The sequence below is a fragment of the Bos indicus genome, chromosome 7 (assembly GCF_029378745.1).
Source record: "Bos indicus isolate NIAB-ARS_2022 breed Sahiwal x Tharparkar chromosome 7, NIAB-ARS_B.indTharparkar_mat_pri_1.0, whole genome shotgun sequence".
Taxonomy (NCBI): domain Eukaryota; kingdom Metazoa; phylum Chordata; class Mammalia; order Artiodactyla; family Bovidae; genus Bos; species Bos indicus.
Window position 1 is genome coordinate 52,288,525 of NC_091766.1, and position 15,053 is coordinate 52,303,577.

The following is a 15,053-nucleotide window of genomic DNA, read 5'->3' on the forward strand; positions in this document are numbered from 1 at the left end:
GGTGGGCTGTTTCTGTGTAAGAGATGGGGGCTCCTGGCGTGTATGGATGAAGTGATGAACTCAGAGTAGTATGCTAGAAGAGCGGGATCGGGAGGCGATGATTGTGTTGCGTCTCGGTTTTGTGTCACTGCCTGAGTATCTGTGTATAATTGTTAAATGCGGCTGTGTATGCGTGCAGCACGATTGTGCACATATAATAGGTGTCTGGTTGACCGTAATGGTGCCTGTGGGACTGTACACTGTGTGTGTAATCGGCTTGCGGGTCCGCAGTGGAGGAGGGATTTCTGAGCGCGACGTGGCAGTGCGCAGTTGTCTGTCTGCCGCTGTCTCCAGGCAGAAGAGCAGACCCGTGCGAGGGGGCGGCGCGCGCTGAACACAGAGCTGGAGCGGGGGCCGTGGACGCTTCCCGAGTTCCGCCCCTTCCCTGCTCAAGTGACCACTCTGAGCGCCCTCCCGGCTGCGCGGGAGGAGGGTGGACTCTCCTTTGCCCGCCCTCTTCCACCCTCACCCCTCCCCCCACCTCAGGGGGCTTGGGAATGCCGCGAGGGTGGGAGGGAGGGAATGCCAGAAGCCCAGTGAACAGCTTGCCCCTGATTTCCCATCTGGAATTCACATTCTAGGTTACACTCTGTAGCAAAGCCATGGAAACGCAGGGTTCGCGCTTCCTTGCGTGTGTGCAGGAAAGGGGGAGGGGGGCGTCCAGGGGACAGAGGGCACGCCGGACATCGGATTGACATCGGATTACCCGCAAACCAAACGGCCTCCCTCCTTTCTCGGCGCTTTTACTACTGGCCTAGCCCACCTCCCGCCGCCTCCAAGGAAAGATGGATTGGAGGTTGCTGCTGCCAAAGCTGCAGGCAACAGAGTGGGAGGAAAGGCCAGAAGGCGCGGAAGGATAGAAAGACCCACTAGGGTTATCAGGCCGGGTCAGTGAGGGTGAGGGCATGCCCAGGGGCAGGGTGGGGGTGGCTGTCTCTGGACATCCTGTGTACTCCTGGAGCGGGTCAAGCGTCTGCCAGCGCCTGAAGTCTGTTGTCATGGAAACCGAGCCTTCCACATAAGCTTCTGGGGGCGGCCTTCTTGCGGGGGAGGAAGGGTGGTGTGCGCGGCCTGAGATGCAAGCAGGGTGTTGTTTCTGAGAGCCAGGCTGCAGAGGGCGGGGTGTCGCCCTGGTTGTATTCCAGGTGCGGCAGGAGACTGGCAGAGCAGAGCGTGTGAGCAGCTGTGGTTGGTCCCCTCATTGGTGCGTGTGCCTGTGCGGCCTAAGCCAGAAACGCACGGCCTTCGGGGGTAGGGAGGAAGGACGCAGGGAGCCCACCTCCACATCCCCAGACATCCTGGAGAGAGAGCTGCCCAGGCTGCAGGGCTACCTAATGAGGCTTTTAGTTCCAGAGCTGCCCAAATGGCCTCCTGTCCTCTCCAAGCCCCGCCTTGTCTATCCTGGTCTGGTCTGTAAGGTTTCTTTGTGCAGGCCACTGCGTGCTCAAACAAGTCCGAGTATCAAGACGTCTGTCTTTTGACCTCTACTGGGCAGGCTCAGGTTCCCACCCCAGGGTAAGCCCTAGCCGGGAAGGTGGTCTGTGGCCACCAAGTGTGTCCACAGGGAGGGGAATGTGGGAGAATGGCAGTCACAGGCTTCCCTTAGCAAGAGAGGCCTAGGTACTGCCAGGAAACTGCAGGTGAGGTCTGGAGTCATGGGGAGGTGGGGGTGGAGTCCCAGAAAAGGGTTCTGAGCTAACAGGCAGCAATGCAGAAGGGCAGGGGCTGAACTGGGGCCCCACTCCCTTACAGAGGCAGCCAGCCCTGCACCCAGCCAGCACTCAAAGGTGCCGCCACCCTTCTGATGATTTGTCAAGTCAGTCACAGGCTTGAGGCAGGACAACCGGGGAGGAGCCTGGATGACAGTGAAGAGTGCAGAAATTCACAAGGAAGCTATAAGGCAGTACTGTTTCAATGCTTTATTAACAGTTGGAAACAAACCCAACAAACTGGAGGTGATGACATCCCAGAAGCCCAAGAGGCGAGGGAAACAGGTTTGCATTTTGTCCCTTTATTATTATTATTAAATGCATCTTAGCAAAAGTAGATTAAAAAAGAAAGGGTCAAAGCCCCAGATGTCAGCAGGGAGGAGGGGACTGAGGGGAGTAGCAGGCCCCCCCCCGACCATAGTCCTCCCAGCACTAGCTCAGGGGGGCTGCTGGCACCCCTTTGCACACAGGCTCTAGCAACCAGAACCCTTCTGCCCAGCCTCAAGGCCTCCCTGGGGGCGCCTGAGGTCTAAGCTCCCCTTGCTCTAAGAACTATACTTTAGGGCCAGGCCTTTCCAGTGCCATTCTCGCCCCCTACCTGGGGGTGGCGGGAAGCTAAGAGGAGCACAGGAGGGCAAAGTGTTACCTTTAGCCAGAGAATCTGAGCTTCCTGTGGCTGTGGCCACTGAAATATGTGGCCTTCCCACTGCTGAAGAGAGAACAGGGTGGGGCGTCCCTGGGCCCACTTCTCCAGAGCGTCCAGTTAGCATCTGCACATTTGGCTTGATAAATATATTAAATTTATAAAAACTCTTTGTTGTTTGAGAGCTCCTATTACGCTTAGGCCTGGTCCAGCTCAACCAGAGAAGAGCCGCCTCTGGCCCCCAAGTCAGATGTTGGGGGTGAGAGTCTGCACTGGCCCAGAGGCTTCAGGGCTGAATGGAGGTCCAGGGCCTTGCTCAGAATTGAGGCTTGTGGTGAGAAATCCCAGGGACTCTGGAACCTGCCATCAAAGCCTCTTATATTATGGAGGTGAAAGGAGGAAGGCTTTTCTTTAAAAAAAAAAATTCATATAAAAATAGATCCATTTGCAAAACAATTTCTCAACCAGGAGGCTCCACCTCCCCTTTCCTTGGAGACAGAGGGTAAGGTGTGGGGATGGTCACAGGACAGCCCACACTTTCAGATGAGACCAAAGCTCTGGGGAGGGCGTGAGGAGGGCCCGTGGCTCAGCCGCTGGGGGCTGGTACGGGGGAGGGTTGAGAGAGGCCAGGGCAGGTGCACAGCACGGCAGCAGGCTGGGGGCGGCTCCGCCCCACCCTGCCCTGCCTGCCTGCCCGCCCCCAGGCCCTGGCCTAGGCAGATCCTCCTTGTTTGGGGAGGTCTTTCTCAAATGGTGGGGTGGGAGGGGGATCTGCTCCCCACTTCCTTGGAAGCACCTCCCAGTGCCTCCCCACCAATAATAGACAACAGGAGCCGGGGCAGGCAGAGCAGAGCTGGGGGATGGAGCCCAGAGGTTCCTAAGCCCATGCTGCTCTCAGGACCAGAGAACACACAACAGAAAAGCACAAACCCAGCACAATTGACCTAGGCAAAGCCCACTAGAGAGGCAGGGGCTGAGACAGCAGGTGGGCCTTGTCTGAGATGAGGCCCCGGAGAACAGTGGAGACACTTGGGGTTAAGGCAGCAAACACGGAGCCTGCTTTGGTAACGAGCCAGGACTGCCCCGGTTGGGCTTGGGCCCCCCACACTTCTGGCCTCCAGGCAGCTGAAGCTGTGTGCGATGGGCAGAGAGCAGCATGCCGGAGAGTAAGGTGGGGTCAGGGTGATGGGAGCGGCCACCGCAGAGGAACACCTCCGCGACCCTTCAGGCACATGCTGCAGGCAGGAGAGTCGGGGGCTCCACCGAGGAGCTGCCGTGGCCCCAGGACCTGGCTTAGCTTGCACGGCCGAGCAACTCTGTGGTCTCCTCGAGGATGGTGGGGACTTCCTCACTCTTAGGCATCTTGGCAGGAACACAGGTCATGGCATCCTCCTTGGTCAGCTCTGAGACTAGCTGAGATGTGGCTGCACACGCTGCCTTCCTGACGCCTGCAAGAGAAGACACGAGCCATCCTGTCCACAGAAGGCCAGTTTCCAATCCCTCTCCATCTCTACGGCAGATACTCGGCCAGAAGCCATGCACACGCATTGGCCAGGTCAGTTCAGAGGCCCTTCTTGTACAGGACGGGGAGAGAGCCAAGAACACATGGAAGATACCTTTGTGGGGGCAGGAGTGGGGGTAGAGCACGGTGCAAGCGGGAAAGCAAGTCTGGCTCTCACATTCCTTGTGACAAGCAGTACAAGAGTGTAAATACAGCTCTGCAGACAGAGCGGGGCTCAAGTATCAGCAGGGAGAGCGATAAGTACTCAAAATCTGTTTTCTCATTGGAGAGTCATTGGATGTAAACAGACTCAAGCTTAGTAAACAATAGTAGTATTTTGTTTTCTTGGCAGTCCTCATGGAAGCTCCTAGGCCAAAATCACTGTCAGCCAGCCCAGGGCAGGGAAGGCTGTGTGGCGGCCAGAGGGGCTCCTGCAGAGAGGAGCAGCAGCCGTGCACTGTCACACATGAGGCCACCCCACCTGTGTTCAACCCTCCCGCTTGGGCCATGCCCACGCAGCGAGCTCTTGTCCAGCTCTTCAAGGGCAGCAGTGGTGATCCAAAGGCCAAGGGCAGGTGTGCAGTGTGTGTGGGTGTGTGAAGGGAGAAGGGTGAGGGAAGGTATGTTGGGGAGGCCAGAAGGAACCCTACAGAGGCCTCAGCCTGACAGGCTAAGGGCTAGTGAAGCTTCAGTGGCCACCCTAAATAGGAAGAGAAGAACCAGTCCCTCCACGAGTTCCTGTCCTAACTGCTGGGAGTTGTCCCAGACACTCATTAATTCATAGACTCCACGTTCCTGGTCCTGTATCCTCAAGCGGAAAGCCGATCCTTGGGACCGAGCCTGTCTCCAGCTGTCTGCCGCTTGGCCTCAGAGTGGCCCAGAGAGACTGCGGGGCACAAAGAGCAGCCTGCCTGGGGTCAGAGAAGCCAGAGACAAAGGCCACAGATGCTGTAATTCCCGTTCTATGAAATGTCTAGAATGGGCAAATCCAGAGACAGTAGATGTGTGGTTGCAAGGGCCTGGGGGAGGTGTTAAAGGGGGTGTGACTGCTAATGGGCATGGGGTCTTTTTTGGGGATGATGAAATGTTCTGGAATTAGTGGTGATGGCTGCACAACCTTGTGAGTAGACTGAAACCACAGCTGTATACTTTAAAGGGGTGCATTTTAGGAATGTGATTGATACATCAATTAAAATAACAAAAAACCCAGCTCTGGGTCACAGGAAGCTGGGTGGAGAAAGCAGCGCCTAAACCTTGAAGAAGCAGACAGAGGACAGAAGGCCACACTCTCGAGTGCAGGACAGGGCAGCAGCAGGTGTGAGCAGGAAGAGGTCCTGAAGAGCCAGTGAAGCAAGCGTCCACCCTGCCTTCTTGGGACCAGCAAAAAGCTTGAGGTGGGACGGAAGCCAAACAGGGTCAGGGGGCCCAGGCTTTCCCCAGGGCTGTCGGCCTCTGCAGAAGCGTGACCAAGTCTACACACAGGTAAGAGGGAGCACACGGCATGCCCACAGGTTACCAATTTATAGATCTCCTCCTCCTCCTCCCAGGGACTGGGATTGTCTAATAAGAGGAGAAAGACCAGTGAAGACCCTGGCTGGCAGGCACAGGGGGAAGGCATGCGGCGGAGACCACAGGATTTCACATCCCTTGTGATGCTGCCTCAGGGACTGAGCAGGGAGGGAAGGGGCCCATGGGAGTGCGACCAGGATGGTCTTCTATCTCCAGCAAAATCTGCTTCACACCTGCTTGGTTTTTGCTCTTTTTTGAAATACTCCCTCCTCTAGGACCCTACTTCTCATGTCCGGAAAGGTGGTGGCTGATTCTTCGAATTCAGTCACCAGCACTTGAGAAAATATTCCAATTATATTTGTTTGTATGTGACTCAAGGGCTAAGTACATGTTAAAATACTACTTCCTGACTCTGGACCCAGGGAAAAGGAACTACAGGAGCATTCATCTTGGACAACATGGGCAAAGTCAGAATTCAAGTGGGAAGTATCTTTAGCTGTTTCTCTCTTGGGTTTCTTTCTCTCAACTCAGAAGATACCAGTTTGTACCTAGTCAAGCATGTCTCTATATTCTTCTAGATTAAAAAAGCTGCTGATGCATTACAGATTCATAAAAATGGAGTGGAGGGTAAGTTGGGAAAGACCAAAATTTCCCTTTTAAGCCTAGAAAGTGGGGATACCTGATGTGGCCTAAGGTCAGAACAAGAAAACTCCTGTGGGAACTGGGAACAGGATCAAGGAATCCTGGCCGCCACCCCAGCTTCAGGGCCGCAGCTTGACCCTCCAGCAGATGCCCTCCGAGCCTTTCCCTAACTTGCGTACTTGTTGAGACTATTGAAAAGTAGCTGCAGAAGCATATTTTGCTTCTATGGGACCAGGGAGCCCTAACCTTGAGACACTGGTCAAAGCTCTCTTAGGCCAGATCCCTACACGTTAGGGCTGAGCCAGATAAAAACACCAGCAAAATCAGGCATAGATGAATTAGAAAAAGGTATTTATAAAACACAGGCTAGGAACTGCTACTCTGGAGGAAGCACTCTTGTTAACGAGCTTCCTTAGGGAAGAGGAAACTGGGGCAGGTGCGCAGTCGTCGCCCCTGAAGAGCTCAGCCCTGTCTGAAGCACTAATTCCTGTCCTATTTTTATTAATACACAAGTGGAGGGAGATATAAGTGGTGGTAGAGGAAACACTCTTAAGTTCTCTAGACATGTGGACATTGGAAATTTCCCTGAACCGATTTCACCACATCCAGGCTCTCCTTGGCAGAAGGAGAGTGTAAGAGTATTTCTGGCCCACACAGAGGGCTCACCATCATTTCCTGCTCCTCACACAGGCCTTGTGGAAAGAGTCCTGGACCTGGATTCATAAAAGCAGGCTCCGGTTCTGGCTCTACCAGCAGATCTTGGCAAGACCTTACCTGGATTTCAAGCCCTGTTACCTAAGAGAAGGTGAGCTGCTAAACACTGGAGATCTTTAGAGCTGGTCCCAACTCTAAGGTTCTATCCGTGTAGGGGGAGCTTAGCAGGAAGCTGGGAAGTGGCAGGGGGAAGGAAAGGCAGACGGAGATGAATTTCTTTCTTCCCTTCACTTTTATCCCAGTGAGCAGATGGCCTGTATATAAGAAGCCACAGTTCAGACATGGAGATAAAGTTGAGTCACTAAAACCAGAAGCTGACTCAGACAGCCTGAAATATCTGCTGTAATACAATCACATGGATTCTTCCCCCTGACACTCACAGCATTGTTCTCCCACGCCCTGCAGATCACAGCAGTTTACATGTCACTTTTAATGAACCAGCCCTGATAGTCACTCTCCTCTTTCAGCTCCTCAATGGGTCTTTGTACACTGGTCACTCCCTCGGGTCTCCAGAGACCAGAAGATTTTTTAAAACATTCCTTTAAATCCGAGGGCAGAAGCTAGTGTCTTTGACTATGGACAGCTGCCTCTCTGGGATTGAAGAGGGCTGTGAGGCAGACCTGTGTGACAGCACTCTGGTTTTCTGGCTCAGGGCAGCCAGTCGGCAGCAGTAGTCAGAGACAGCCAAGCAAAGGGTGAATCAACTATGTCCAGTAGCCACTCAGGGAAACCCCCAGTCACCAAAGCCTTTACAGTTTTACAGTGTGGCCTTCTGTGTCCAACCTTTCTTTTCTCCTCTTAACCCAACTCTCCTCTTAGACATGAAGAAACTGAGTCCCAGAAACTTGTCTCGAGTAATCTAGACAGCATCAGTTAGATCTGACATTGGGTCTTCTGACCCCGTCTAGACCTGTGCTCTCGGTGCTCGACTGTGCTGCCTGGCCTTCTGTTTCATGGCTCCAAGCCACTTACTCGGAAGTGAATGTACCAATGTCTACAGGGCTTATCAGAGTAACAGGAAATGTTTCCCCTGAGAGCTTCTCCCAGATATGTCCAGTGTGTTTAGTGACCCCAGAGCCCAGAAAGATAAGGATGGAGCCAATTCTAAAAGCATGTCGTTGTCATTTTCACCTAAGTCTCCTCCTCCTCCTTTTTGCACTGGGAAACAGTACTTTGACTAATTCAGGTCTTCTGCTGACAGGTTAGGTTTTACCAAAATCCCTGCTGCTTCGGCCTGTAAGTCCTGGTTTCCCACCTGGGAAGAAGTGGGCAATGGGGCATCCCCAGGAGAGGGAAGCCATTGATGTCTGGTTCCCTGTGTTCAGGAAGCATCTGGGATTCTGGTTCAGTTCCACTGGAAGAAAATGAAAAGGGAATTCCCCACCTCAAGTCTGATGAAGGATGGCAGTTAGCTAACAGGATGGAGGAAAACAGGGAGAGGTGGTGTGTTTTTGTTTATCTGGAAACGCTTAATGTCAGGCCACATCACCTTATATGGTGGGGAGGAAACAATGTCACAAGACTCTCTAAAGACTAAACGCAAAAAATACTACTAGTTCACACTCTACCACACCCAGATCTAGAAGACCAAACGTATATCTCCGAAGATCTAAACCCACCATACTCACCTCTCCTCCTCTAGAGAGGCTGTACGCAGAGGATGCCAGCAAACAGAGTTCTAACTAGACATTCTTCTGTTTGGGAAGGTTTTGAAGTCATACAGAAGGGCCCTCAGTAGGGAATTTCCCTCCGGGTATTCAGCATATTGGCAGAAACAGGCAGGCATTCTCATAGTGATCCAGTGTTTGGGCCAGGGCACTGTGTGGGGCGAGCATACTCCATGCCCTGGATTGTAAGGTCCTCTTAACAGGCTAAGGCAGGTGCCATCGGCCTACAGATGTCACTGTTAATAGCTCAGCAGTGGCCAAAGCAAACCGCACAACCTGTACAACAGCCTCGAAGTGAAGTTCCTATCACACAGGCCTACAGAATGCATCGGCCAGGGAATAGGGAACAAAGCTTAAGGCCGCCTTTTCTGTAATGCCCACCCTTCAACCTAGGAAGGAAGCCCACATTCCCAGTCCTAAAGGGCCTTCACCAGACTGTGCAGTGCAGGTTGTGAGGAGGAGCTCTGGACCTACGTTCTTCTGGAACAGTCTCTGCCCACTATACACTTCCTCAAAGGCGATTTATCTGTTGATACTTCCCCACACTAATGCCTGGATCATTTGTCCTATCCCCATAATTCTTCTTAGAGGCTCTGGCTCAACGTAATCCACTTAAATCTTCTGAAAGGCAGGTGAGGGGGGCGGTAAACAGGGACGGTGAGAGCGGTACAGCCTGACTAGCCCTCGGGAAAAGGAGGTTCTCAGACACGGCATGAGCTTCGGTCAAGATGCTCCTCCACATCCTTATTTAACACATCTGGAGAGAATGACACCCAGCCTTCTCTCTATAGGATTCTGAACTATTATCCTCTGTGTCTTCTGTTTGTGAAACTGAGAGTAAGGACACTTATTTTCCTTGTATTCCTATATCTAATGTATGGTTTTGAATTTACATCAATTTTTTGTTACCCAGATGCCTACCCATATCTGTGTCTTGCACAATGCTTAGCCTACATTTCTGCCTCAAGAATGAAGAGAAATGTAAGAATAACCAAATGTAGTATGTTGTCAGTCCCGCAAATCCTAGTTCTCCACGTCAGTCCTTTCTAACAATTAGAAGAGGACTGGATAATCCACTCTACATGCAGGGACATTGTGGGGAAGTTTATAAACCCTCAGAACATCATCACCTGCTCTTAGCCTAAAATGAGCAGGAGCAGAGAGGCTTCACCGCCTTCCTTCAGCACCCAGGCTGGGCTCCATTTGCTGACTTACCCTGACGGGGTCCTCTCTTCCGTCGGAATGCTGCGCCTGACTGCAGGGCTTCCAGAAGACTGTCCATCACACCTGTCTCATCACCCTCTGTCGTGAACAAAGATGGAGATGTAAGCTTTTCAGCCTGAGCAGCATCCATGGGTTGAGCCCCACACAAAAAAATGCATTTCCGCTGTATGTATAGCTTGCCCTTGTCCACAGTTTCTGGGGGCTCAGCACACAGCGGGCTCAATCTCAGGTTTCACAGTCCATGTTTACTTGTGTCTGTTTGCAAATGGTTAAAACATTAGGTTTCACTGGCTACCAGCCACTGCAGACCCTGGATAATGTTCCTGCAGTGCCGCCGCCCTTCCCATCCCCATCAAAACCAGCACAGAGAACTGCCCGACTCTAAGACTGGGGTGAGTACAGAGGCTGGGATTATGAAGTTAATAAGGAACTAGGTCACTCTCTTTATCCTACATAAACCCCTCATGGAAAGCCTGGTTCCAGTTTAAGAGCAGGGCTGAGGAGAGACCACCTCTCAAGAGCGCATTTCACTTAAGTACTGCCCCCAGTGGCTGCATCTTCCTGAAGTCAGCTCAGAATCTAAGAGGAGCTGCTGGTTGGAATACAAAGAGTTAATGTAGAATCCTTATTCCAGCTCGGCTCTGTTTCCATGGCAACAGCTAAGGGTGGTGAAATCTTAAACTGAAATCCCTAGGAGCCAGCAGGCTGCCAGCTGTAAAGCTGGACTCACTGCTCCCAGCGCCACCTGCTGGCTGAATGCCACCAGTGCAGCTGACCTACATTCCAACCTCATTTATTTGCCCTGGGTACGTGGTCCAGGGCAGGGTCCCCTGTGCTGACTGATGATGTGTGCAGCCTTCATCCCACAAATCAGCTGGACTCCACCTTTCCTTATTACACTCTAAACAATAACTAGGCACAAACTCTAGAGGCTTGGGGAGAAGGGGGGAAAGGTGAAGGATATACCTCACGTGGGCTTGTTTATTATTAGAGCAAAGTTTGTGGCTTACATACAACTGGAGTAAGGGCAGGGGAACTGCTTCCCAAAAAAATATAAAGAAAAAATAGAAATGCAGGGTGCTTCAGGTCCCTAATCATACCACAACAGGAGTGGCCAAAGTCAAGTCCCTGCGAGCAAAAATGCTAGAGCCCCTCACCCCTTGTGCTCAGCACAGCACTGATTCTTGCCAGACCCAGCAGCCCGGAGAACCTCTTTACTTAGATGGCTCGTAGCCCCTCGGGGTCAAGAAGGGTGGCATCAGCTCAGGGCCATGTAATGGATGCTGAATTTCCGCTGCCCACAGAGAGAGCAGCCAGAGAGCGCAGGGAGTCGGCAGCAGGAAAGAAGCAGAAACAGGAAACAGAGGGCCAGTAATTGAGGCCATATGTTTCAACAAAGACATGCTTCTGAGAGTGAAATACAAAGTCCACTGAAGAAAGAAGAAGGTGGCCAGCTCCCCTGCCCCCTTTGCAGAAGTTCAGTCCATTTACAGTCTGATAGGTGGGTACAACCGTGCGAAGGTCCTGGGGACACAACATTTGGCGAAATAAGCAGAAAGGGAAGACAAACCATTAAAAGACAGGAGCAGGGCCAGGAACACAATCTGAGGGAAAGAGCACAAGATGTTGTAGAGGGTATGAAAACCGGACAGGGAAATTTTTAGACAAGCAGAAGGCAAGTATACATATTACAGCAACACTAAGTCACTGCAGAGACGAGACATAGTGCAGGACAGCAAAGGAGGGAAAAGACAGAGTGGAGCGCTGGAGCGTGTGTGTTCAGAGCCACGGTTAAAGTCCAGCGTCAGGACCGTGGAGGCAGAAGGCTGCCAGCAGCATCTGCCAGGAGCTGTGCTCAGACATGAGCTGTGCTCTGGCCTCTAGATTCTAGACAGAGCAGCCTTCCAACTGATCCTGTCTCAGCCCATCGGCCCTTCGCTTCTCACCAGCATTCATGTCTATGAGTTGCTCTCTCTTCTGCTGCTTCTCCAACCGCTCCTTCTCTGCTTTCTCCTTGGCCAGCTTTGCTCGCCGCATCTTCTCCTCTGTCTCCCGCCGCTTCTGGTTCTCCTTGACAGCTTGCTAGGGGGAGAGGGGAGTGAACACATGGGCACGAAGGCACTCACACATGTGCACACCCACCACCAACCAACATGAACCCAGTGGAAAGTGAGAAAGATGGACAGAAGCACCACTTCGCAGGCCTCCCTGTGTCCGACTCTTCCAACCCCATGGACTGTAGGCTGGTCAGGCTCTTCTGTCCATGGGACTTCCCACACAAGAATACTAGAGTGGGTTGCCATTCCCTTCTGCAGGGGATCTTCCCGACCCAGGGACTGAACTCTTGTCTCCTGCTTGGCAGGCAGATTCTTTACCACTGAGCCACCAAGGAAGGCCATCCCTGCTTACCACAAACATATTCTTAAAGTTGTGCAGATCCATGAAGAATTCTTCCACAGACAACTTCTTGGGGTCAAAGAGGAAGTACTCGCCCAGCTCCTTGTAGAGCGCCTCCATGTTGGAATGCATCATCCGCAGCTTGTTGTACTGTTCCTGCGCATCCTTCACAAAGCTGTGCAGCAGCAAGTCAAGGACCAACACCAGGAAGCAGACCAGCTTCTCCAGCCCTGCGAACACTCACATGTGCGTACTGCTATCTGTACACATGGATGCGTAGCACAGCACTGTTCATATTAGCAAAACCCAGAAGCAATTGAAACATCCAAACAGGGAAAGAGTACACCATTGACTATGGTATTCCTACAGAACAGGGGCTGGCAAGTCAAAAAAGAGACTGTTCTGCATCTACTGCTGTGGAAACGGGGCCAAAACATATTAAATGCTAAGGCAATACAATGCAGTTTTCATGAAAATAAATTCATCAGATTGCAAATCAGAAGTCCAGTGGCAGTAGTCATCTTTGGGAAGGGGCGAGGAGGGGATATGTTGTGTGTGTGTGATGGGGCGGGGAGCAAGGTCTCAAAGCAGACTTAGACTTTATCTGCAAGGCTTGATGCAAAACACAACAATGAGAGTGCTTTCAATAACTCTGTTCTTAGTGAAACACATTTTCTGAAGAGGAAGAATTGTATGCCGTCAGTTTATCCTGTCTCCCTCCATGGGAAGTTTTCTTTTCCTAGGTGGCAACTCCCTCCTTTCAAGAAAGGATATGGTCATTTTTTCAACAAACTTGTCTTTCTCATCTGTGGCAGCTGGGAAATTCTGAATATCACGTTCCACGTCGGAAATCTGTTTCTTCATCTGATCTAGGTTCTTTTGCAAGTTTTCAGCAGAAACTAAAGTAGACACAGAAACAGACAGCAAGAGCTCACTACCTCCAGCCTCAAGACCCTACTCTGTCCTTCAGGGCACAGCTATGGTCTGTACTTAATTATTTTAGTTCTCTTATGTACTCTCCAATTGTTTCACACATTTTTCCAGTGAAACTAAAATTACTTGATGATTAAACCTCCAACCTTCATAATACTAAGAAGAGAAGAGAGGCTTCATTTAATTTAACAACAATCTATGAAATCCCTCAGGATCTTGTTCTCATTTATTTTAGAGAACAGGGTTTGAGAGGAAGGAGACATAAACAGAAATACAAAGGGAGGGCAGAAATCTGTTCCCATTTCTACGAAATGCTGCTTTTTCTTTGCCTAGTCCCAGAATGGCGAGGCCTGGTTTTTGTTATTCCAGTCTATGCTTTCTGAATAAGAAAAGCTGTTGACTTAAACGACAAACACCTACCTTTCTTTCCTCCAGTTGCTTCCTGGTGTCTGATGTTTTCCTAAAGGGGAAGAGTGCTTCCCGTTCGCACACATGGAGCTTTCCTACTTCCTCTTCTGCCCCATACCCCTCCCTGTGGCTTAGACACCACACCAGCATCCTCCCATTCCTCCTTACAACTGTCTAAACTGAAAATGATCTAAAATCTAGATTGATTCTTTCCCTGCCCTGAGCAGAGATTTCTGGGGCTTGGAACCCCCTTCTAGCTTCATCCCAATCTGCCTCACCTCGGCTGGCTTTCTCCACGTGGGCAAGCTCGTCTGGGAACTTCAGGACCTCGGGATGATCATTCTCACACAACTCAGCCAAGAAGTGCAACAATGTCATCTTCTGATCTGTGGACTTGGTGTCTCGAAGCTTGGAGGGGAAAAGGGGAAGAGGGTGAGTCCTGACACCCAAGGCCACCTAGACCAACAGCAGTCTGCCATACTGGGCTCCTGGAGGCCACGGCCTCCCTTCCATTGTCCCGCTCACCTTACAAAGGAAGCTGATGTTGAAGCCAAAAGCACCAGCATTCCTGGAGCCAGCATTCATATAGTTTCCGACAAGCAAGATTATCTCCAGGAGGCTAGAGAAGTTCTCGCTCTTTCGCACCTCCTCACACGCGGCAGTCACCGAGACGATCTCGGGCTTGATGTTCTCCACCTGCTCCCCAAACTGCAGCTTGAAGAGGATGGCGTTGAGGCGAGGCCGCAGGCGGGGTACTGCACCCATCTGCGGAGAGACAAGGAGTCCACTACAGCCAGCAGAGAGAGAGAAGAGGAAGGAAAGGATACAGGCCTACGCCTCCTATAGCAGGATCTGAGTTACAGCGTAGGGAGGAGAAAGAAAGATGGGTTCAAAATGGACAAGAGGCTGGAAGCAAGTGTCCCGATGCTCTTGTGGAAGAGGGAGTCAGAGAAGAGCCTGAGCCAGAGGCCCCACTCACCACCACACCAAACTGCTCTGACTCAGCCAAATCATCATATTCGTCCTTCAGTTCAGAAAGCATTTTTAACTGCTCTGGCTCTGGCATCTGCTTAATGAGGTTCTGAAAGAGAGAAGGGATTGTCTCAGTTAGAGCGGGGTGAGCCAACAATGGGAGCCCCCTGTCAGGCCCTCACTCTGCCTGAGGACCACTAAGAAGGAAACATGGGCTGGGGTCAGGTGGTTGGGGAGGCATCCAGTGAGACGGCAGGACTTTTGAAAAATATACCAGAAATAACCTGATTACCAGAGGGATGGAAGCTTATCCAAAGCTAGCATTCTTTAAGTCAATGATATTTAAGAGAGTCCTCATGGTCTAAGCAGAGAGGAGACAGACTGGTGCTGAGTGATGCAGAGAGCCAGCGCCAGGAAGAGCCTGCTCCTTACCTGGATCATGGACTCAGTGAGAACAGCCTCATTCACCTCCAAGATGACATTCTTAATCTCATGATAAGGCATGCGGAAGGAACCCAAAAAGATTGCTGCCAGGAAATGAGATACAAAAGACATGTTTTTCTCAGTCTCTTCCACCTTCCAGCCCATCCTACAAACCTACGTTGGACAATTTTCCTAGGAATACTCTTGAAGTCACGATCAGAAGCCTCCACCAGCTCCTCACTGCCTGTATAGTTAATATCCAGGTTTCTGAG

At 51.5% G+C, this 15,053-nt stretch overlaps 1 protein-coding gene across 3 annotated transcripts in view; it reads right to left on the reverse strand.

Annotated features, from left to right (window-relative positions):
• Positions 1-1,943: 1,943 nt before the first annotated feature.
• The window catches only part of DIAPH1 (diaphanous related formin 1), a 113,639-nt gene continuing 100,529 nt past the window's right edge, over positions 1,944-15,053 (reverse strand). For 2 of the 3 annotated variants that reach the window (XM_070792073.1, XM_070792072.1), the window contains 9 exons: positions 14,791-14,885; positions 14,366-14,467; positions 13,912-14,151; positions 13,665-13,794; positions 12,819-12,944; positions 12,058-12,221; positions 11,595-11,730; positions 9,640-9,726; positions 1,944-3,839 (listed from right to left, as the gene is read on the reverse strand). In XM_070792073.1, the coding sequence (XP_070648174.1) occupies positions 3,685-3,839; positions 9,640-9,726; positions 11,595-11,730; positions 12,058-12,221; positions 12,819-12,944; positions 13,665-13,794; positions 13,912-14,151; positions 14,366-14,467; positions 14,791-14,885 (1,235 nt within the window). In that variant the 3' untranslated portion in view covers positions 1,944-3,684. Of the gene's footprint in view, positions 3,840-5,408; positions 5,453-9,639; positions 9,727-11,594; positions 11,731-12,057; positions 12,222-12,818; positions 12,945-13,664; positions 13,795-13,911; positions 14,152-14,365; positions 14,468-14,790; positions 14,886-15,053 lie in introns of all 3 variants that reach the window. The other variant, XM_070792074.1, reaches the window with a different exon arrangement.